General features: G+C 39.2%; 1 protein-coding gene and 1 non-coding gene across 2 annotated transcripts; both read left to right on the top strand.

Annotated features, from left to right (window-relative positions):
• Positions 1–4,833: 4,833 nt before the first annotated feature.
• Positions 4,834–4,905, top strand: trnap-agg (transfer RNA proline (anticodon AGG)). The gene has a single exon. It is a non-coding gene; the product is annotated as a tRNA-Pro (tRNA).
• A 3,009-nt stretch (positions 4,906–7,914) lies between these two features.
• bbs2 (Bardet-Biedl syndrome 2) lies at positions 7,915–23,931 on the top strand. Its single transcript, XM_033636046.2, has 18 exons — positions 7,915–8,050; positions 8,577–8,711; positions 9,064–9,291; positions 10,835–10,960; positions 14,172–14,234; positions 14,906–14,983; positions 15,222–15,326; positions 15,662–15,748; positions 15,868–16,003; positions 16,282–16,421; positions 16,925–17,054; positions 17,147–17,318; positions 17,440–17,569; positions 17,756–17,875; positions 18,538–18,675; positions 18,958–19,070; positions 21,191–21,339; positions 22,708–23,931. Exons 2-18 carry the CDS (start codon positions 8,595–8,597, stop codon positions 22,812–22,814), a joined length of 2,139 nt encoding a protein of 712 aa, XP_033491937.1. The 5' UTR covers positions 7,915–8,050; positions 8,577–8,594; the 3' UTR covers positions 22,815–23,931.
• The last annotated feature ends 1,024 nt before the right edge of the window (positions 23,932–24,955 follow it).

Here is a 24,955-nt window from a genome sequence, read left to right as displayed (position 1 = left end):
AGGACTTTTTTTTATGACAAGCACACTTTCATTGACATGAATACTTGCTTGCTGCAGGTTATCAACAAGGTTTTGCAGTTTGTACTAATTGTTTTGAGAAATGCACTAACTGTTGTGCAAATGATTAATAGTTATGTGAGAAATGCTCCAAAGCCACTGAGAAAAACTTAAAAAAAAAACAACAACAACATTGGGTAGAATTGGACCCTGAGCACTATACAAGGCTTAATTATAGCTTTTATCTATAGTTTAAGGTGGCATGCTGTTTTGGCTGCGTAGACTTCCTCTCTAACTCTCTGCCCAGATCTGTGGACTTCTACGTGGTGTCCGCTGATAATGTAGTGGGCTGGTCTGGTCAGAAAATGCCAGGGCTGAATTTTTGTCCCAGTCCACCCCTGCTTTACAGCCAGCGTGGGCAAATGTCCAGAGAACACTACAGACACATTCAGTAGTTCAGTCAGAGCAACAACGACCTGCAAATCAGATCAAATTATATTCTGAATAGATTTTCTGCATCACTGCAACGTGATCCATACAGTGAGCGCTACTGTAACTGCACGGCTTCGTTCGGTGACGTTGCATAGTTCCGACCAACCAATCTGATTGATCAACTCTTAGAATGTGCTCAAATCAGCATGATAGCACAGCTACTCATCACCAAACATATTACTCCGCCAGTTCAGAAGATATTAAACTTGTCTTTTTATTTTATTTTATTAAATGAACTTTATGTAATGAACATAACACTAATGGTGCTGTTAAATTGATGCAGACAGCTCGTTAATACAGGTGCTACTGCCTCTTGTGTGCAGCAGAGAACCAGAGAACAAACAGTTTAGTGACAGCAGTGAAAATGTTTCTGAAAGGCCAAACTCCATATGGACTGAAGCAGAATATTTCGTTAGATAAAAACATGTTGTTAATTTCAGAAATGATGACATCTATCTTTTCAATAAATGTTGATATTTTGGACTTCACAACCCTCTGGAGTTATTGGAAATGTTTGGATCACATCAGCCTTGATGTACGCTCCTCCATCAGCTGTGACACAGAGCTACGAGCTTCAAAATACATGTGAAGTTTGCGGACTTAGTAACTAAATCTGTCCATGGAAACATGATTTTTTTCAGCAGATAACTTAGTTAGGCTACATCCTGTTTGAGCTGCAAAGCAGTTTAGTGTTTATATGAGCGGTATTTATTCAGTTTGGGAAATCTCACAATCTCTAGTAAGCATTAACGTTAGCTCAAGTTGGCTGCTGACTCAACAGGGACTAGAAATCCTCTCTGTTGCTACGTCATTACTAAGGCTCGGTCTACTTGCTGGAGTAATAAACTAGGCTTCATTACGTATTGGAGTCCACTGACGTGACTGATTGTTTTCAAGTTATTAGTCAGACCCCATGCGTTTCCAGGGAAACGGAAATAACACTAGCAACACTAATGGGGGCTGGGGTAGGATAGTGCTGGCCAAAACATCTCGATCGCTCCCTCTTGGCTGCCTGTAGTACAGGTCATAAGTTCCACACCCTCAATAGAAGGGACACTAACAACTCAAGATTTAAGTACAAGTACACATCAAATAAAATTTCTCCAAACATGTTTTTTGTTATTTTAGGTAGTTATTATTACGCTGATGTATGTTCAATTGTTCATTTCCCCCGATAAGTTGGTTTTAATTCGTTATTTGATTCTATAAACACAGTCTGACCATCTTGAGTCAACTATCTATTAGAGGCAAAATTCATGATCTCCTGTCATCAGATAGTACCTATCTAACCTCAAACACAGCTGTAAGACCTAATATATATTTAGATTGCCCTTCCCAGATTTTTCCTCTAAGAACTGACCACAGTGATTTCTTCATCTAAATCATCAACGTGTCTCTTAGACCCCATCCCAACTAGGCTACTTAAGGAGGTCTTACCTTTAGTTAACACTCATATATTAGATATGATCAATATAGCCTTATTAACAGGCTATGTACCACAGTCTTTTAAGGTAGCTGTAATTAAACCTCTCCTAAAAAAGCCCACCTTGGATCCAGAGGTGTTAGCCAACTATAGACCAATATCTAATCTTCCCTTTCTTTCAAAGATCCTTGAGAAAGTAGTTGCAGACCAGCTGTGTGATTTTCTCCATGATAATAATTTATTTGAGGAATTTCAGTCAGGATTTAGAGTGCATCATAGCACTGAGACAGCACTAGTTAAAATTACAAATGACCTTATGATTGCTTCAGACAAAGGACTTGTCTCTGTACTTGTTTTATTAGATCTTAGTGCGGCGTTTGACACAATTGACCATCAAATTCTGCTACAGAGACTGGATCACTTAATTGGCCTAAAAGGTTCTGCACTGAGCTGGTTTAAATCTTATTTATCTGATCGTTTTCAGTTTGTCCACGTTCATAATGAATCATCCTTACATACTAAAGTTTGTTTTGGAGTTCCGCAAGGTTCTGTGTTTGGACCAATCCTATTTACTCTATACATGCTTCCTTTAGGTAACATCATTAGAAATCACTCTTTAAATTTCCATTGTTATGCGGATGATTCACAGTTATATTTATCGATAAAGCCAGAAGAAAGAAATCAATTAACTAAACTTCATAACTGCCTTAAAGACATAAAAAACTGGATGAGCACCAATTTCCTTATGTTAAATTCAGACAAAACTGAAGTTATTGTTCTTGGCCCCAAACAAAACAGAGACTCTTTATCTGATGACATAGTTTCTCTAGATGGCATTGCTCTGGCCTCTAGCACTACCATAAGAAACCTCGGAGTAATATTTGATCAAGATCTGTCTTTTAATTAATAATATTGTGAAAATTAGGCCTATCCTGACCCAAAAAGATGCAGAAAAATTGGTCCGCACTTTTGTTACCTCAAGGCTGGATTACTGTAACTCTCTATTATCAGGTAGCTCTAGTAAGTCCTTAAAAACTCTCCATCTAATTCAGAATGCAGCGACACATGTACTAACAGGAACTAAGAAATGAGCTCATATTTCTCCTGTTTTAGCTTCTCTGCACTGGCTCCCTGTAAAATCCAGAATTGAATTTAAAATCCTACTGTTAACTTATAAAGCTCTAAATGGTCAGGCTCTTTCATATCTTAGTGAGCTCATAGTGCCATATTATCCCACCAGAACACTGTGCTCTGAGAATGCAGGGTTACTCGTGGTCCCTAAAGTCTCCAAAAGTAGATCAGGAGCCAGAGCCTTCAGCTATCAGGCTCCTCTCCTGTGGAATCATCTTCCTGTTGCGGTCCAGGAGGCAGACACCGTCTCCACATTTAAGACTAGACTTAAGACTTTCCTCTTTGATAAAGCTTATAGTTAGGGCCGGCTCAGGCTTGGCTTGTACCAGCCCCTAGTTAGGCTGACTTAGGCCTAGTCTGCCGGGGGACCCCCTATAATACACTGGGCACCTTCTCTCTCTCTCTCTCTCTCGTGTCCTGTTACTGCATCTTGCTAACTTGGACATACTGCATGTCACTAACTCGGCTTCTTCTCCGGAGCCTTTGTGCTCCACTGTCACTCAGGTTAACTTATATTGCAGCGGTGCCTGGGTAGTGTGACGTGTGTGGTTGTGCTGCTGCCGTGGTCCTGCCAGATGCCTCCTACTGTTATTATACACATATGATTATTGTCACATATGTACACTATCAGATATTAATATATACTTTCAACATACTGTACCACAACAGCCAGAATTATAATTATATTGTTATTACTTTCATTAATGCTGTTGTAAGCTACTGCCATTACCGTCTGTCCTGCATCTCTCTCTGTCTCTCTTTCTGTCTCATTGTATCATACGGATTACTGTTAATTTATTATGCTGATCTGTTCTGTACGACATCTATTGCACGTCTGTCCATCCTGGAAGAGGGATCCCTTCTCAGTTGCTCTTCCTGAGGTTTCTACCTTTCCCCAACAGTCAGAATCCATGCTTCTGTCACTGACAGCTGTTTAGAAACACTGAAATAAGACCGTAGCATACAATTCTGGACCCTGCATGAGCAGTCTCAGAGGGCCCACCATCCTTCCTCTCTATCCATGTCTCTCACACGCACCGTTTAAATTTTACAGTCGTTCTGCTCTTTTCCCTTTTTTCTTTATTTCGTTTCTTTTTTTGGGAAAGACATGAGCAGCATAAGCAGTCACTCACTCGGCTCTGGTTGAGTTTATCGACAAATCCTAGACCAGTTTGTGCCTTTAAAGACCCATTCTCATCTGGCCAAACAGCACCCTCGGCTACACAACGTTTTATATCCCACTCAGCACTACAGTTTTCTTTCTCCTGTAGATTTGTGCCTCAACTGTGATGTTATTTTGGGTACCTGACATCAACATCTGCTGCATATCTCACTGTAATTTGTGCAACAGATAAGTCTAGAATACTGCATTGTTTGCACATAAAGCCTGTACCTGTATTCAAATTCAATATTAAATTGTCTTGCACTGTTACATTTTGTGTATGTTTCTACCCTGTGATCCTGAAATCAGGGTAACACTTTACAATAAGGATGAGGGAAATAATGGTCAGTTCTTGAGTAATTCCCAATCAGATGTCACTGAGTAGCTAATCATTGTGAACCAATCATCAGTCAATGATTAGTTAACTGAGAAACAACTGAGAGAACCAATGAGGAACTAACTATGAGATAATGGACAGTTCTTGAGTAACTTCCAATCAGATGTCACAATCATCAGTCAATGATTAGTTAAGCTGCCTATTGGCCACATTAGCAGTGTGCAGTTTAGCTGCACATCTGGGAATGACATGGCTGAAAATTGAAGATCTCCTTTTTCCCATGGAAGACATGGCTCGTTGGTCTAGGGGTATGATTCTCGCTTAGGGTGCGAGAGGTCCTGGGTTCAAATCCCCGACGAGCCCTGGCTCTTGAACCAAGTGGGTACAAGGTCACACAGGCCAGGTTACATGTTACACCCAGTGACAGCAAATAACTTCTGTTTGCATCAATTGTGCAAACTCCAAAGTCATCAGAATTTCCTTCAGTGAATCAGAGTTATATTGTTATTTAACATACTAGAAAACAACAAAGACAACAATAAAATTAAATATAATAACAGTTAAAACTTCTGTTTTTTTTTTATAAAAAGGTTTGTTGATCAAGAGGTATGACATCTGGATGGGATTAAAACCCCAGATGAGCCCTGCTTCCAGCCATTGCAGTTGAAAGTCAAAAGAGCCAGGACATACATAACACAAGTCAGTTACAGCATACTGAGGCTGTACGCTTCAACAGTTCTAAGCTTCAATCATAACACTGACACTAGAATTCCAAATCAACATTTGAATGCTGCACAGCTGCTTTTTATTCTTGAATGAAGTTTCCTTTCTTGTCCTGTCAAGTTTATCACATGCAGTTTTTAATTTTCTTGCTCAAATGTAAATCTCATAATATTTGCAGCAGACACATCATTGTGAGCACTGAAGCACTCTGATCCTTAACATAGAGCAACACATTATTTCAACAGTAATAATGAAAGCACATAACGTTTTTAAGTGTCCAGGAGTTCTGACTGATTTCTGGTGTGAGGGAAAATAATGAATAATGTGTAGTTTGCTGTGTGCTCTGCCTACTTGATGGGAACTTGGAGGCAGCAGGTACATGAACATGCAGAAAGATCAGGAGGTGGGGGGCTGTGAAGTATTCAAGTGTCCCAGTAAACCATCATTCATTTTATTATATTCTCACATCAGAATGTATTTGGTGAAAAAGTCTATTGATACATGCTCAGCAGCTGTTTTTCAGCAGCTAAGGGGTTCATCTGCTCATTGGAAGAAACTTCCTAATAAATAAAGGGAAATAAAGTGCAGACAGTAGACACGCAAACTAACAACATAACAACAAGAAAGAAGAAAAAATAGACAATATTTAAATGTTTGCAACTCTGATGTTGTGTCTGATTATCATTCCTGGAGGAACTTCTCTCTTCTCCATCATGTTCATTGAATAAGTGAAATAAAAACACAGTTAGCTGACAGTAGTCTGTCTGTGGTGCTGCACTGACTGGTGTGATTGATGGTCATTGCTCCTCTCCTCCAGGTGGAGGCGCTGTAGGACAAAGAAACAGAGAAGTGGTTTGTGAGGGTTTTGATGGGAAGAATAAAATGAAGAAGCAGTGATGAAGCTGCTGTAACGTGCAGACATTGTTTTGAGCGTGTGTGTGTATAGAAGAGTATAAAAAGACTGTGTCCCGCTGTATTACCCAGGCTGCACTGCAGCGTCTGTTCACAGGCGCGATCCCACTACTGAGCGGCACGGGGGCTTTGACCTGCTCCGTCTCCGACCTGGGCCGGTTGACCCCTCCTTAGACGACCTGGTGGTCCCGGGCTCCCCCAGGAGCACCATATCGATACGGAACTTAGTGCGGACACCCGATCAACACAGTCCGCTGCAGCTCAGAGCTCCTGAGCTCAAACGATCCTCCAGCCTCAGCCTCCCGGTAACTTGGATTACAGGCGCGCGCCACCGCACCCGGCGGGAGGTCCCTTCATCCATAGAGGTTTTGGGGTTTTCCAGAGGTGACGTCATCAGGGAGCACGCTTCACCGGCATCACCAGACGAAAAAACAGCAGCTGCAGGGTTGAATGTTGATCAGCATTTATTCAGTTTTCCTAAAACTCTCTGACTGATAAAACCTCACTGCAGTAAAGATCAATAAGCCTACACATAGAGCTGTGAGCTCAGTAGAGTTTATTATCTTCCTGCTTTTCTGTTGTCTTGTAGTCATAGCTATACACATTCGATAGCCTATTTGTTTTATAATGTCAGCATGTTACATGATACAGTAACTTACACGCACACTCTTTGATTCCAATGTTAATCACAGAGTAACTCTACTAGCAACATTTAAAACACAGGAGTGGAATTTACTGTCACTGCCAAAAGAAATAACATCTCTTTAATACAGAGACTGGACCATGCTGAAGAACAACTCAATCTAAGTTATTATTATTATTATTAGAGCTTTAGTTACATCTGTAATGCTTGCAAACACAGGAGGAGCTTTGCACATTATGTACTTTGACAAATTACAAGATGAACTCACTAAACATTGTCTTCTGTAATCCATTTGAAAAAGAAAAAGGTTCCAAACTGTCCTCTTTCTGATAGGCTATCTTGTTTTCCCTACTTTTATTTGGGCAATACAATGTTTCATTATTGAGCATGTTCAGGTTTGGGTGGTGGATTGCACCACATTGGATCGTCACTACAGCTTTATCTATACTGGAAACAGTCTCATCTACAGAGTTTATGTTGAGCATGCAGAATAAGGAGGAGGAATAAGCATTGCTAATGCACAGCATTTGTAGAAGGAATTGTCAGTATGGGCCTTTACTAGCTATGGGCCTTTACTAGCTCTTGGTTGACCTGAAAGTCTGTGATGTCCATAAGCGCACTCAGAGTAAATTGTAGAAATATTAATTTTCGTGTGTCATGTATCAGACCTGCAATTACCAGTGGAGGATCATGTTAGTGTTATCAAGATAAAGGGTTTTCTTACTACTTCATATGAAGCTGAAGTAGTTTAATCTATAACAATGCATTACAGCCTATTTTACAACATAATGACTGGATTTAGCTGCATGCTACATGTTAAATCTAGATCTAACAAAAATCTATATAGCCTATAGCCTAGTTGTAAAATCAGTGCAGCAGAGTAAAAAGAAAGTATATAGTATTTTACTCTTTAGTGAGATGGAATGGAAGTATAAAGTAACAGGTGAAGTAGTCCATCGAGAGTGATCTGAAGAACAGTACCTGTACCGGTAGAATAAATAGAGCTTATTTAGTTACATGCTAACACTGCTCTCCTCATGGAGCTCCAGAGAAACTTAACCAGAATCCTTTATTTTGAAAACAGCAGACAGGAAGTAGCTGTTGGCAGGTTAGGGCTGTGTTATCGCGCTATCCAGCTAGGTCATTAGCTGGTTAGCTCTCTTCTCTTTTAACCCGAATCCAACAGTTACATGTGAGGAGGGGGCCAGGCGAGACTGTTTGCACAACTCGGTAGGGTTTTTCTTAAGAAAGTGTTATCTCGTGTGTTCTACTGTCGTCAATAGTTGGAATTGTTTCCGGTAACATTGGAGCCAGCGACAATAACGATGGCTAATTATGCTAGGCTTGCAAAGCAATGAAGGCAACCGTAGGCGATTTTAATTCCTTCGAAGGATTAATATCGTATTTGGGAGTGGAACAAAGTTAACGATATGTTAAAGAGTCATGTGCGGTGTCTTTTTGTAGTATAGTTGACATTCTTGAACAGCAAACGACAGGGAGATTAGCCAGATGAAAAGCTTTAGCTTGCTACTCTTTGTTGCTAGGCAACAGAACTCTCCACTGGGTGTCAGAGGTAAAGCCTGTAATTACATTAGTGTGGCAAAAACACGCAGTGCCACTTGGTCACATGCGTTATGCATGGCAGCCTGCTTTTCTCATGTGCTTAATTTCCTAAATAACTACCCGGAAAAACTGAAATACTAAAGTACCTCCTGCTGTCTGTCTGCTTGTCTCCTTTGGGCTCTTGTCTGAATAGGCATACACAGTTGTCACCATGCTGGTCCCTATATTTACACTGAAGCTGAACCACAAGATCAACCCTCGGATGGTGACTGTTGGGAAATTTGATGGAGTCCACCCATGCCTTACTGCAGCCACACAGGCCGGGAAGGTGAGGGAAATTGATGTTTTCACTGTTCCATCATAACTTTGGTGAATTCATAATGAGCAAAACGTAGTTAGCATAGCGTAGTTACTCTCTACCTTCCTTTATTCCTTCAGGTATGTATATACAAATCCCATTTCGTGGCTTTGTTGTAACATTGTGGAAAGACAGTAGCTATATTCTTGATTTATATAGACACATTCTTTCTGTACTTCCCCACATCTCTTCTAGTCCTGCACTCATCACTGCATTCATTCACTTTTGATTATAGAATGCCTTTTGCACTTTTGATACTTACTATACATCATCCTTTAGTTTTCACCTCATGCCCTTGATTCTCTCTATTTCTCTCCCAAAGGTTTTTATCCATAATCCTCATGCTCGTGGTCAGAGACCCGTGGCCCACCGACTGAGCCAGAGCACACAAGACTCTGACATCTCACTCCTTAACATCAATCAGGCAGTCACTTGTCTTACGGCAGGAACACTGGGACCAAACACCACAGGGGACACGCTGTTGGTGGGATCCCAGACCAACCTGCTGGCCTATGATGTCCATGACAATGCTGATATATTCTACAGAGAGGTGAGTGGAACTGAGTAGAATAAGTAAAAAGATACAAAATACAAAAAAATGTGCGTTGTAGCATTGAGGGTATTGCTTAACACAAGTGTTTAAGTAAAATGTCTCCTTAATCATTTAGCAACCTGGTACCACATTACACCACTACATCACACAATCAAGCACTCAACTAGTTATATTCTTAAAAGTATTTGTTTTTTTTAACATTGTTCTGGTGTCAAAATTTCAGACGTGATTCAGACGTTTTTCTCTGAAAAGTTTATAAAGTTGGTAGAGAGTAGAAACCAGTAAGTGTGTTACATTTCTTGAGTCACAGTATGCTGGAAGCAACTGGTGAAGGGTCATGCTGTATTGACCTGTTTGACCTCCTGATGGCACTTTTATCTCAGTGTTACAATGAATAAATACAGACACAGTGATGGAAAATTTGTTAATATTATCTGTCTGTCACAGTAACATGAAGAAGCATCACCTGGGTGTCAGCTCCAGTGCAGAGCAGCATTTTCTTTTATTTTGGAGGGTTTTCATGACAGATGCTCTGAAGATGAAGATGCACCTGAGGCTAATGATGATGAGATGTTTATGTTTGTGCCATTTATGAATCAGATCACTTAAAAGCAGAACTAGAGCATGAAAATGATGAGGCTAGCAAGAAAGTAGAGCTCCCAAGAGAAGTTAGAACTGATGAAGGAAGCTTTATCTCAACTGCCTCAGCACTGCTATGCAAGTAGTTTTCCTGGCCAGCTTTTCAACTTGGGAAGCCAGAAGATCTCTTCACTTTCCTGGAAAACCATGGCCCTTAGCTGTTCAGGCCATGGCTAGAAAAAAGGAAAGAAGAGTCAGTACTTTAGGAGCTGATGATCTAACAGTCATTGGTTCGTCCAGAAACAGAGCCGTTCAGCCGAGGAACTCTCTCTCTTCTGTCCATTTGCACTCAACTGGAAACATTTGAGTGGCGCATGCAGTATACACAGCCATGTTGCAGTGAGATGCAGAAGCAGACGACTATGATTTAAGATTACTGTGCTGATTAATCTGGCTTTAGTAGGTGTCTGTAGATGAAAAGCCACAGTAGGCTATGTGTTAGATAGAACATAAAATATAACATGTTATACCAAAATATATTGAGTTTTGAATGAAACAGTTTTTGACATCTAAAAAATTATTGTAAGACAGTGCCATAAATGGCGAAAATATATATTTTTTTGTTTGTTTGCTATTGTTTATAATTTGTTACAAAAAGTTTACAAGCAACATGATTTTTAATCTGTGCTGTTAAAGACCAGAGCTATGTAGGAATGTTTGAAGAAACACCCATGCATTTAAGGGTTAATCTGTATGTGGCTTTTTGGTGTGCTGTGTCTGTGTAGAAATGATTACTCAAAAAGGAAATGTGAGAATGGTTCAAGCAGCAGCGTTTACACACAAAAGAGAAGTCCAGCTGTCGACATAAGTGTTTTATCTTAAGGGACCCTGTTTGTGTTTGTGTTTATTTTGTGTGTGTGTGTGTGTGTGTGTGTGTGTGTGTGTGTGTGTGTGTGTGCAGGTGACAGATGGAGCCAATGCTATTGTGTTGGGGAAACTCGGCGACATTCCCAGTCCTCTTGCCATCATTGGAGGGAACTGCGCCTTACAAGGCTTTGACTATGAGGGCAATGACCACTTCTGGACAGTAAGAACAGCCAGACAACATTTTTAATCACAACACAATACAGTCTGTCTTACATTCAGAACATTGCTTTCATTGAATAGCAAAATAACGTTCAACTCATGACTCAGTGAGACTTCATCAATATGGAAGCGAATCGTGACTAATATTTAAATTAAAATGTATTTGCAGAAATGCTTTTTCATTTTAAGAATGTGGCTGCATTATTTGACTCATATATAAAATTAATCATCAATCATCCTATTTGCATTTTAATTTTCTTCTTCAAGACTGCTCATTCTTTTACTTAATTAAAATGAAAAAGAAAAAGTCATTTGAGATTTAATTTTCAAAATATGCCCCAGCAAATAGATACCAAATTCAATTTGAAATGTAAAATTTGAAAATTAAAATGCATTTACAGAAATGCTTTTTCATTTTAAGGATGTGGCTGCATTATTTGATTCATGAATAAAATGAATAATCAATCAACCTATTTGCATTTGCATTTTCTTTTTCAAGACTGCACATTTTATGCCATAATCAACAAGAAAACAAAGAAGACATTGCTATTTCATTTTCGTGGTCTGTCCTGCAAAATAATGCCCATAATTTGAAAATGATTTGGCAATCTGAGCGGCGCAGGAGAGTGACATCAGTAGCCGCTCTTCTTCAGCTGACCGTGCTACCCATCTAATACGGTAGGGGGCGGTGTGCACATTTGATATATGGATGCATCATAGATCATGGGGCTCCCTGAGATTGTGCTTTCTAAACATCGTAATTTCCCAAAACTGAATAAATACCACACACAGCAACACAAAACTGCTTTGCTAGCTCAATCATGTTGTAACTAAGATATCTGCTGGAAAAAATATTTTTTTCATGGACTGTTCATTGAGGATACGGAGTTAATACGTCCGCTGACTTGACAGTCATTTAAACTGGTAGCAGGTGCCGTGTCTCTCAGTGTTAGTAGGCACTAGGGTTGCTACGGGTTACCTGCACAGCTGTGGGCGTAGGTGGTGATCAGTGATATGTAGGTTAGATAGGGGAGTCACAGTTGATCAGTGTTATGGAATGAGAATCAGGGGAGGCCACACAGTTTTTCAGCTGTGTCTGTGTGTGTGTCGAGTGAATGGGTTTTCGTTATAATCGTAGTATTTTTGTCCTTTTGCACGAGCACGTTTTAAGTCTTTTTTACACTTGGCTTTTTGTAGGTGTTTTTAACGTTTTTGTAAGTCAATAAAGTGTTCAAAGCGTACCATGGAGGACCTCGTGTTTGCACACCAACATGAGTTAAAAATGGCTTTGGATTGCCGATACACTCAGCTTGAGCTTATACTTTGTAGACATTGTGATTTCCCAAAACTAAATAATAGTCCAGCAACTTTTCCGGAGGAAACCCTGTGACATTGACACGTTAAATAATTTTCATACATACTGCCTTGGTTTGATTCTAACCCATACAATATGGTTGTCAAATGTTGAATCTGCTCATGAAATTAATAAATTATGCACAGCTAAGATTAACTGATATGATATTGAGTACCTATTGACATCAGTGTGTAATAAGCTTGGAGGCCATAGCTAACAAGCTGCAGTCAACAAAGACCCTTGTAAACTTGTATACATTTCATAGATATATTTACACTACTATTAATTCAGCTTTCAGCATGGTCTTGATCATGATAGAAATTAAATTGCATCATGCCATCTTGCTGTTCTGCATTAAATTGTTAAGCAAAAAAATATCCATTGATCAAAGGAATTGGACTGTATGTTTATCTATATTATCTATATATATATTTAATATCAATAAATCATTGCATACATAAGTAATCATCTTAAATATTTAGGCTAATATAATTTAGATCTGCTCTGTAAAAGTGTGTGTATAGTGCACTGAATGAGTGTTTGGTGCGAAGATGTTATTACCGCTTGTCATAAGAAAACACAATGCGCTCACTTGTAAGGTCCTCTTCACACCAAACACTCATTCAGTGTGCTATACACACACTTTTACAGGGCAGATCTAAATTATATTAGGCAGCTTTGTATGTATGAAAATTATTTAACGTGTCAATATCACAGGGTTTCCCCCGGAAAAGTTGCTGGACTGTGTGGTATTTATTCAGTTTTGGGAAATCACGATGTCTACAAAGTATAAGCTATAAGTACAAGTATAAGCTGCTACTAGCTTAAATGACTGTCAAGTCAGCGGACGTATTAACTCCGTATCCTCAATGAACAGTCCATGAAAAAATTATTTTTTCCAGCAGATATCTTAGTTACAACATGATTGAGCTAGCAAAGCAGTTTTGTGTTGCTGTGTGTGGTATTTATTCAGTTTTGGGAAATTACGATGTTTAGAAAGCACAATCTCAGGGAGCACCATGATCTATGATGCATCCATATATCAAATGTGCACACCGCCCCCTACTGTATTAGATGGGTAGCACGGTCAGCTGAAGAAGAGCGGCTACTGACGTCACTCTCCTACGCCGCTCAGATTGCCAAATCATTTTCAAATTATGGGCACTATTTTGCAGGACAGACCACGAAAACGAAATAAAAATGTCCTCTTTGTTTTCTTTTTGATTATGGCATAAAATGTGCAGTCTTGAAAAAGAAAATGCAAATGCAAATAGGTTGATTGATTATTCATTTTATTCATGAGTCAAATAATGCAGCTACATTCTTAAAATGAAAAAGCATTTCTGTAAATGCATTTTAATTTTCAAATTTTACATTTCAAATTGAATTTGGTATCTATTTGCTGGGGCATATTTTGAAAATTAAATCTCAAATGACTTTTTCTTTTTCATTTTAATTAAGTAAAAGAATGAGCAGTCTTGAAGAAGAAAATTAAAATGCAAATAGGATGACTGATGATTAATTTTATATATGAGTCAAATAATGCAGCCACATTCTTAAAATGAAAAAGCATTTCTGCAAATACATTTTAATTTAAATATTAGTCACGATTTGCTTCCATACATCAAAGTGTAACTAGTTTATTTTCATTTGTTATATTTCTGCATATCGAACCTTTTTCTAGCCATTTGTTGGATGAGATCTTTTGCCCCATTTATCTGATTTGGCCTGTTTATTTGACACAAGTAGACAAAGTGAACGCCATTTTTTGTCATTCTGGTTATTTTCAGTCCCTGTCAAGATTTCTTGAATGGCTGAGTCAACTAAATGAATGTATTCATGAAGTTCTTCTTTTAAGGTAACTGGTGATAATGTCAGATCTCTGGTGCTGTGTGACTTCACTGGGGATGGGAAAAATGAGGTAAGTTCTGACTGGCTGGCAGTCTGAGACACATGCTGTGTAGTCACACCGTCTGCTGTTTCAGCACAGAGTATTGTTGCTCGTCTTCTTCATATCGCTCTCCTGATTTATATATCTCTCTTCTTTTACATTTGTGTCAAGGCTTGGCCGATATGATGAGATTATTGATAGTTTGTCAGCCAAGATAATAGTCCTACGCTATGTTTCCTATGTTTCTTTACCTTTTTCTCTTGCTTTCTCTACGCTTCACGACGTTGTAGCGTATCGAAACAAAAGTAACATTTTAACATATATCGGATGGTGTACATAATTACCCATGTAGCTCTGACTCCAGCAGGAAAGATGTCTGCCCTTGTTAGCAAAGAGAATGCAACTACGCCCTTTTGGGGATTCTTTGCTTTTAAACCCAACTAAAAAGGAGCACCAAAGAACTAACCAAAGTGATTTGCGAGCTGTGATAAACAGGTTAGGACTTAAGATGGAAAAACCACAAATATCCAGTGTCTTCTTAACCTCACCATCCAACTGAATAGTACTAGGGTAGTATTGGCCAGCCCTAGTTGTGTCTAAACTTAACTAACTACATGAGTTTAATGAAAGATAAATTCATATTGATATGATTATTTGTTGATTTTAAAAATATCGTCAGCTATTGTGTATTGTGTTTACAGCTCCTGGTAGGATCAGAGGACTTTGACATCAGGGTATTCAAAGAGGATGAGCTTGTGTCTGAGATGACTGAAAATGAGGTAAATGGATGCACTGTATTTCGCTCTATTTAAACTTGTTGACTTCAGAGAAAATTCACCAATACTGACAACAGTGTGTTTTTTAAAAACAATAAATCATGTTTTGTACAGTTGACAGTCGCACAGTAATACTTAAAATCATCATTGCATTGTTGCTAGTCATATCTTGTATAATCTGTCTTTTGCTATACTGGAGCAAAGTAGTAGAAATGTTTTCCCTCTGCTCTTCTCCATACAGACAGTGACATCACTGTGCCACATGTATGGAAGTAGGTTTGGCTATGCTCTGGCCAATGGCACCGTGGGAGTTTATGACCGCACCGCGCGCTACTGGAGGATTAAGGTACCGTAGTTATTCACGATAATGGCGTCTTGGACAAGAGGGGCTAACCTTATAAAACAGAAATAATAGACATTAGTAATTACATTTAAAGTCTTCAACACTTGGTGGGTGTAGGCGTAATATTTATTTGCATCAGCCATTCCCTCTGAAAGCCTTAATCGGTTTGTTCTATGTTTGCTCCCCTCCCTTCTCTGTTATGAAACAAACTGTCTGAAAACTTGTACTTAATCATTTGGGTCTGCATCAGCAGGATATTTTGATTGATTGACTCCATACTATTTAAGTGCCTTTTTACTAACACCCATGCCTTAAATGTAATTTGTCTCCCCAATCAGTCTAAGAATCATGCAATGAGCATCCATGCCTTTGACCTGAATGCTGATGGGGTGGTGGAGCTGATCACTGGCTGGTCCAATGGAAAGGTATTTAGGCCTTTAGAAACAACCTCTCACACTGACGAAATGGGATTTGTAATTAGATTTTGGAAACAGCACGTCTGCATCTCTAGCTGGTGTTTGATCACATTCCCCTTTTATTTCAGATTGACGCTCGTAGCGACCGCACAGGTGAGGTCATTTTTAAAGACAACTTCTCCTCCTCTGTGGCCGGAGTGGTGGAGGGAGACTACAGATTGGATGGACAGAAACAACTTATCTGCACCTCTATAGAGGGAGAGGGTATGTTGTTTGGTTGTGTCTGCCTGTGTGGTTTATTCATAAATTTGAGATAACGTGTTGAAACTGGTTGAATTTGGGCCATGTTGTGTGTTCCAGGGTAAATGCTTTTACAAATTTCTGTGACTGTTTTTTTTTTTTTTTTTGTCAGCCCAAAGATTTATAGCAACACTAAAGCATTTTAGAACGTTGCAGAATAAAGTTACAGCGGATATGGAAGAACTGACCATATAAGCTTGGAAGAGAATGTCATCAGTGTTGTAAATGTGTGTATCTTGTAGTTCGTGGTTACCTGCCTGCCAGTAAAGACCTCAAGGGGAATCTCATGGACTCCAGTGCTGAGCAGGACCTCATCAGAGAGCTCAGCCAACGCAGACAGAATCTGTTGCTGGAGCTACGCAATTATGAAGAGAATGCCAAGGTACAGATGTTCATAACATCATTTATTTATTCGTCATGTCAGATTTTATTTGTTTTAACATTTTAACATTAAACAAAAGTACATGTAGTACAATCGGTTACTTATAAATGTCATATGTGATATATGGAAAGATGGATTAAAAGAATTATTTCTTGCATATGGCGAATTGCCCATTTTACTTGTTTGGTTCTTGACAAAAAAGTAAACTATTAAAACAGTAAACTATTAATTTTGCTGACTTTGAAGGCCTCCTGACGCTTTTCTTGAGTGCTAACCTCGCATCAGATTCTCAACCCTGAATGCAAGATGTCTCAAAACACACTGCAATCATATTTGCTGAGCAAGATCTGCTTAGCAGAATCCCCCCTCATCATATTTTGGCCACACCCCTGTTTGTTTCACAGATAGCAGACTTCATATAGATAATCACAGGATCATTAGTTGGCATTGGGCTGTATATTATTCTATATGCTAACATCCAACAAACTCTTTTATTGTTTCAGGGTGTGTCAGAGACAAACAGTGGGGTGGGTGTCATCCCAGCCAACACTCAGCTCCAGACAGCGTTGTCAGTGAGAGCTGCTACAGAGGCTCAGAAGGCTCATGTAGAGCTCAGCATTTCAACACCAAATGGTAATATTTACTAATTAAGCTGGGAATATCAAGCATGTCAACGACTAGATAAATACTAATAAGTCCCTGTATCTCTCCTTTCTCCTTTCTAGAAACCATCATCCGTGCGGTGCTCATCTTCGCAGAGGGGATATTTGAGGGGGAGAGCCATGTCGTCCACCCCAGCGCCCAGAACCTGTCAGGCTGTGTCCGAGTCCCCATTGTCCCACCCAAAGACATACCAGTAGATCTGCACATCAAAGCCTTTGTAGGAGGAAAAACTAGGTAGGATGTGTGAGACAGTAAAGTACATGTGCTATCATTAGTGTTTTTTCTTCTTGTGTAATTAGCGCCTCTTTTTTGTTAACCCCTCTTCTCTGCACGTCTTCCTTTTTATCCTCTCTAGCACCCAGTTCCACGTGTTTGAAATCACTCGTCAGCTGCCTCGTTTCTCCATGTATGACATCACTGTTGACTCCTCAGCTGCTCCGCCCACTGGAAGGGTCACATTCAGTATCAACGACCGACCACAGCGGGTAGGCTGAGTGTCTCTCTGGAAGATAGACACTTGATGCCAAACAGCATAATAGCATGTTCAAGGCAATAACATGTTGATAAATATTTGCCAGTTAAAATCTCTATGAATGCAATAGGTAATGTATATGATTGTTCACATACATGTGTGTGTGTGTGTGTGTGTGTGCGTGTGTGTGTGTGTGAAGGTGGTGATGTGGCTGAATCAGAACTTCTTGCTGCCTGAGGGAGTAGACAGTCCTGACATCACTTTTAATTCGCTGAGAGGAGGGGGACTGTTGTCCATCGGTATGGCCAGTAATGGACAGGTACAAACACACAAAAACAATTACGTGTGTTACGTGTATAGTGTTTAGCTAAAAGCTTAATTCACAATCATCGGTTGTTCAGTGTTACACTTTTGTACGCTTTTTCAGCCAGCTTTGACTTTGAATTAACAAGAGAACTGAATTACAAGTGCCTGGATTTCATAGCTCAAAACACAAACATTTATTAATGAAGTCACTGTGATAAGCCAATACCAATAAAATCAATGAGACTAGTTGTTTATTTAGCAATAATTATAATAATCTATTTGAAGAATTGATCTTCACACTGTCATCCATCACCATAATCAGTTTAACTCTCACATTTTAGCCCATTTTGGACAAAAATGTGATGATTCAGGAGTAATGAATTTAATAAATCATACCCCACACAACACTTAACTTGTTTAGGTGCAAGTAGTTTTAAGTAAAATAGACATAGTACTGTATATGTGCAAAGTAAATTTAGTTACATTTAATGAATTATGCATAGTTTGTTTTTTGTGCTCATAAAGGGAAATGTGACCGTGAAAATAATCTAAACTTTACTTAACCAACAGTAAACAAAACTGATCTTAGCTTGCACAAAGCTATTGTACAATCTATTGTCTCCTGGCCTTTTCCTCTTAATTCAGCTAAAGCCATACTCCAATTTGCCCAATCAGATCACTTTTAGAACCGATGACATCGACCTGGCAGGAGATCTGGTCCAATCACTGGCCTCCTTCCTGGCAATAGAGGACTTGTCAGCAGAAGCAGATTTCCCCGGCTACTTTGAGGAGCTACGCACTACACTCACTGAGGTTTGGCTTTAATGAGATTGAAACCGCTGCTGTCATAAACAATTTATGCTGTGTATTCCACTAATACTGCAAGACACATTACCTTCTGTTACATGCATGTCAACCTGTACATTTACTACATTTTAACTACAATTTTGACTTCAACAGTGCCCTGTGTGAAAAGCTTGTCAAGACTGACAGAAGCAGTATGAGAAATTAATTCATTATTTGTCAGGAGAGGGAATGCACTTATTGTTGTTGGTGCTGTGGTTTAATAATGAGTCTTAAATATCTGTATGCTAGGTGGATGAGTTCCACTCTGTCCATCAGAAGTTAACTGCAGCCATGGCCGACCACTCCAACTACATCAGAAACATGCTGGTGCAAGCAGAGGATGCTCGCCTTATGGGTGACTTGTGAGTAGCCACAATATGATTACAGTATGTTAAACTGGTCTCATTTATAATCCATGTTAAAAAGAAATAATAATAAAATAATATTATGTGAAATAGAGGCCAAACATGGACAGTACTTTTACACGGCCTCTTCAAGGCAGGAGTTCTGTGTATAAAGTGTTGATGGAAGAACAGAGTTATCCTTTAAGGTGGCATCGGAGGCAGAAACAACGCCAAAACAATGTCTGTATAAACGGAACAGCCAACAGGATGGGCGGCACAAGTGTGATGTTTTGACGATGTGCTATGCCTGTGACCTACCGCAGGAGATTTAAAAAGCACCTGATAACAGTTAGCAGCTAACTCAAAGAAAAAGAACAGTGGCTGAAAATGTCCACAAACTGGGAAACAATTAGGTGCGAGAGCTACCCTCCGAGCAGAGGACGAGATCATTGGCCATATAACAAGGATGGTAAATGACTGTTATTGACATGCTAGGCTTTTATAATTGTTTAGAAAGTATTGCAGATGCATATGCTGTATGTCACACTAGAGTCCAAGGATGTTGTGTTACCTGTCAAGCCCATCACGCCTCATTGCTTTCATGATGCCGACATGATGTCTAAAATCAAACGCTGGAGCGGCATGATGCTGCTGTTTTTTGGTTTTGTATAAAAAATGCAAAGATAGCATAAAGAAGGGACTTTGTAGCGGCCTTATAGCATGATCTGTGTCTGAAAAGGGCTACTGCTAATAATTTTTTGGCTGCATGTCATTTAGGTCAGCCACTTTTGGAGTTGATTTATTGTGCATTTTGTTTTAAGTCCACAGAAAAAAAACATCAGCCATCATTAATATAATTGGTCCTACTTGGGTTTTTTCAACCATGAAAATTCAACATGTTTGCTTGGCTTAAGGTCTGCTGTTTTGCAAAATTCTGACCAATGACTTCTGAAACAAAAGAGTGATTGTATCAAAAACATGAAGGACAAACACACTCACTGATGTGTTGATACAACTGTATACAAGGTCAGAAATTAACACCTGCCAAAGGCAGGTATTTTTTCCATCTGGCAAATAAATCTTGGAAGGCTATCCCCCACAATGGTGGGTAAATTTTTGTCCCAAAATAGTCTTGTAATAAAAACTATTCTGAGAGGCTTTACCGCATTTTGGTGTCATGTAGAGGAGTGCTGTGCTGTCTGTGCTGGAGTTTGACACGCACACACTACCAGATGTTTTTAAATTCATCTAAACAGTGCAGTGAAAGTGATTGACTCGAGTGCTCCTAGTTTCACTGTTGACTGTATGTGACATCAGCTACTCAACTAAATTTCCCGATCACCTGCTGATCACTTGCCTTCAGTCTGCTGCTAGCTGCTGTACTCTGTCAGGAGCAGGAGGTCAGACTTCATGGACTGTGCAAAGAAGAGGGCGATTATGGTGGAGAGTGAGAAAATCTGAGGAAGTTGATTAAAACGATTAAGCATTAGATAGGTTTACAGAACCTTCAAATTTACCTTTATGTTTAATCCTTAAATGCATTTAATAGCACATACTTTAGTAGAATCTTGAGATTTTTTTTCCTCCGGTCTCCTCTTTAAGTTTGCATTTAACATTATACCTTATTATCTCAATGAAATGTACTGAAACAAATGTATACGTGACACAAAAAGGTGATTTATTATTATGTCCAGTAAAAAATATGCCTGGCTGGTGGAATTTTTCATCTACCAGTTCCCTCGACCGGATGGTCAAAAAATAATGTCAAACACTGACTTTGTAGATATTTTTTTAAGCTTTAGTTGGTGGTACTGTTGAATTGAGTTATAATCAAAGATGTTTCTAAAATTTAGTGTACTCTTGCTGATATTAATGGGAGGGGAAAAATATTAGCAATGCCTCTCAGTGTATAAAGTACAATGCTATACATTTCAGCTGAACCACAAGCCTCCAAAATGTCCACCAAATCAAATCAAAGACACATCTAAAACTGTTTCAGTGGAAAATCAGTGTATATTTAAGCATATGTTTATAATATTGAAAAGATGAAAAGAGGACCAAACCAACTCACCTTTTATCTCTCTCTTTTCCCCATACTTTCTCTCTAACTCTCTCTCTCTCTCTCTTGCCCTCTGTAGGACAACAATGAAGAAGCGGTACAGAGAGCTGTACGATCTAAACAGGGATCTGATCAACGAGTATAAAATCCGCTCTAACAACCACAATGCACTACTGGGCCGCCTCAAGTCTGTCAACCAGGCCATACAGCGGGCTGGTAGACTCCGAGGTATGCTACTGTGTGTGGGTGTGTATGAGTGCATGTGTAAACACACTAAAACAACTAAAATTTCTTAACAGCAGTACTGTATGTGGGCTGACAGGCATGAAGTCAAGCCCTTGTGTAGAAGACAGAGGATGCTCATGTCAGGGACTGTCTAAGATAATCAATGTTATTATATCTGGGGAGGGTTTTGAATGTAATGCATGTGTGCTCTAGATTCAGTTGTATGTTCTCTCTAGTATTTGTATGATTGTACATTATATCCCATAGAGCATTATCAGCGTCCTCCAGAGCTTTTGCACACATTGTGAATATACAAAGCTTTGATGATGTGGATGAGGGGCTACTAATGCTTTGCAGAGCACTTGAGTTTGGCTCTCTCTAGCTACTTGACTGGAATGCCTCTGTTTTACTGTCTCCTATAGCTTTTTTTGGAAGCATACAACATACAGCGTATTGGGGAAAAACATTCATGACCACATGTTATCATTTTGTACGCTGTCTTCAGATGTGGCTCTGAACTGAAGCTGGCATAACTTATAGTTTTGCCTCAAAGCATCAGTTGGTAATGGTAACATCAAAGCTGTAGCTGGTAACTTTATAAAAATAAGTTTTTGTCGTATTTGATGGAACTCACTGTAACCTGAGTGCACAATATGAGAGAGATAGTCTGTGAAAAAAATCATAATCCTCTACTTCCTCATAGTGCTTCTAATGGCATTTGTTAGAATCCAATGCAGCTAAAGGAAAACAACCAATGAGAGCTGAGGAGTCTGTAATGCAGCTGTCAGTCATGTCAATCACTGCTTTTAGCTGCAGTCAAACTGTTGAACTAGGCAGAGCTGATCAAATATAAATTAAGATTCTGCTACTTCATTCCTTAATCCTCACCTCAAATGTTTTTAGAAACATATTTAAATGAAGGAAAGATGTTAAAGATGGCACTGAGAGCACTCAGGCGAATGTTCGTAGTATATGGGTACATTTTCTGTTCCATAACTGAGAACACTTTAATAGAATAACGCTCATTTAGGTATTAAATGCAGAATACAAACATTCTGTGGGTTCACAAAATCAGGTTCTCCTTCATCGTCTATGGAGCAGCCCCAGACTTTATACCCTATGACATCATCACAGTTTGAGACTTACTTCTCTGATTTCTGGCTTTGAGAGAGAGTAGCTCATGTTTGTAAATATTTATTGAACTTTCCTCAACCATGGAAATGACATATTGGAATTTTTTTAGGCATTGTTCCCCCTTTAGTACTGATTTCACTATCAAATGGCACAAATACATGTAGAGCGTAGGAGCTTTAAAGCATTTGGGTTATTGTCTGCTCATATTAATCTGTCACTGTTCCTCCTTCTCTTCAGTGGGTAAGCCCAAGAACCAAGTGATCTCTGCCTGTCGAGATGCCATTAAAAGCAACAACGTCAACGCACTGTTCAGGATCATGAGAGCTGGCACTGCATCCTCCTGAGGCTGGAAGGAGGGGGAAGGCAGGAATGGACAAAGAGATTGGAAGTACAAGCACAAATGATCAGTACTGTAAAGTTGAACTTTATCTAATGCCAGCAAGGAAGGTTCCCCAGAATGATGGGACGAGAACTACACACGGACAGGAAAAGGGACCCTGTTGTAGCCTTAATCTTTTTCAATGATTTAGGAATAAGCAGCAGCCTGGCAGCACCATTTGACACCAGCTCCATCATACTTTCACTGTACGTAAAGCCTGAAATTCTGCTAGCTCACAAAAATAAAATGCTGACCACAGGCTCAGTAAAAATGTTATCCATCTCAGTTAAGCTCTGTGGCTGTTTGGAAGAGCTTGATTTAGTGCATTGACAGCTTAGCTAGATAATTGTCAGAATCAGTGTAGCAGTTGGCAGGCAGCAGTGAAACAAGTGTTTAGAGAGTTCAGCTGGACATAAAGTGGGAGTGGAACGCTTCCCCCAAACGATTTCTCACAAGCAGTGGAACAAAGGTAGTCTGAGAACAATGATGCTTCAGAGAAATTAATTTTAATTCATTAATCTGAACGGTTGAACATATCACTGCTGTCTGAAACTCATCCAAAACAGAAATGGGTCAGATATATGCTCGCTTATTCTCGCTGATAGCATCAGTAGTGAAGAGTTAAGAAAGAAACGTTAAGCCGAAAGTACTAGAGGTGTTTGCCTAAGAAATGTTTAAACTTCAGAAAAGAAACTGTTTCCACGAAGACACTAAAATGACTCTGTGCTGGATCGGCGCCCCGCCTATGTAATTCAGCTGACACTGATGTTTAGAGAGAGTACAGCTGGAGCAAGACTGAGAGCAGCTTCCTCTCAGATGGAGAGTCGTGCCATTTAAATCACTGTTGGCCCTGATAGCTGTGTGTGACGGCTCACTCAGACTCACGTCTCTGCTCCCAGCTGCTGTATGTGTTGTGTGTGTGCTGTTTGTAGCCAAAGAAAACTATTTTAAATCAATGGATGTCACAGGACCAACGCTGTGTGCTTAAACTTGTTTACCTTTTGTAGGTTATACACTAAGATTGTAAATGTAATTTTGTGTTTGTGGCAGAAAATATTATGAAATTAAATTATGTTTTAAAAGTTTGTATGCACAATGTACATGTTTTTTTAAAAAAAACTTTGGGATCTCTACTATAATTTGAAGTTAGGTTTTGCAGGTTTAAACAAACTTTGACTGCACAGCATAAGCTTGAAATAACAGACCAACTAATGGGCAGATGCTTGCGTAACAACAGGGAATAATGTGAGAGAACTGAAAAAGTGACATCTAGTTTTTAGACATTTGTAGTGCAATAAGAATGCACATTTGGGATTAAAAAACCTTTGATGGCTTGAAATTAAAGACAGCTGTATATACTCCCTACCATTTTGCAAATATCTTTGAATTGTCTTAGAAAAGAATTCAATTTCAAAAAGAGATACTAGAGATAAAAAAAATAAATAAATACAAGCATTACAATAACATACAGGTATATTTGCATTACTTACATAAGCCACCATAACTTCTTTAGACTCTACTGTAAGGTGTTGAGATAGGTTAATTAAGATGTGTGTTTTTTTTTAAATCAAAAATAATTGTCTTCAAAGTGAAGCAGAAAAGCTTTTACATATAACTGCACGTCTGTACCTAACAGAACACTTGCCAAAGTTAGTTCAGTAGAACTGACTATAAAGAGGATAAACAGATCTGGTTTAGCTGCAGGCTACTAAACCCTGTAACCAGCTGGTTATGAGGAATTATATCCCACAGAAATGTTCCCTTCTTGTTCTTCTGTCAGTTTTTCCAACGTTCCTACTCTCTGCATAGTTTTGATTGGATGCACACATGTTCACTCACACAAGCCATATTCTATAGGCGCTACATATGGTTCAGTAAAGACGCAGTCTGCAGTCATAAATTCCTATTACTGCTGCTCGTGCTGTGTGTCTCTGCGTGAGTGTGCTTTGCTGTGTGCGCACTTAAACTTGTCCCAAAAAAAATAAAATAAATAAATAATCGCAGACTACCGAAACTCATTTGACTGAGGCTGAATATTTAAAGTATCAAAATATTCTGTTACGCTTAATTAGATATGCTGTCTGCTCACAGCACAATAAAACCAAG

Source organism: Epinephelus lanceolatus, chromosome 5 (genome assembly GCF_041903045.1).
Source record: "Epinephelus lanceolatus isolate andai-2023 chromosome 5, ASM4190304v1, whole genome shotgun sequence".
NCBI lineage: Eukaryota > Metazoa > Chordata > Actinopteri > Perciformes > Serranidae > Epinephelus > Epinephelus lanceolatus.
This window is presented reverse-complemented; position numbering and strand designations above follow the sequence as displayed.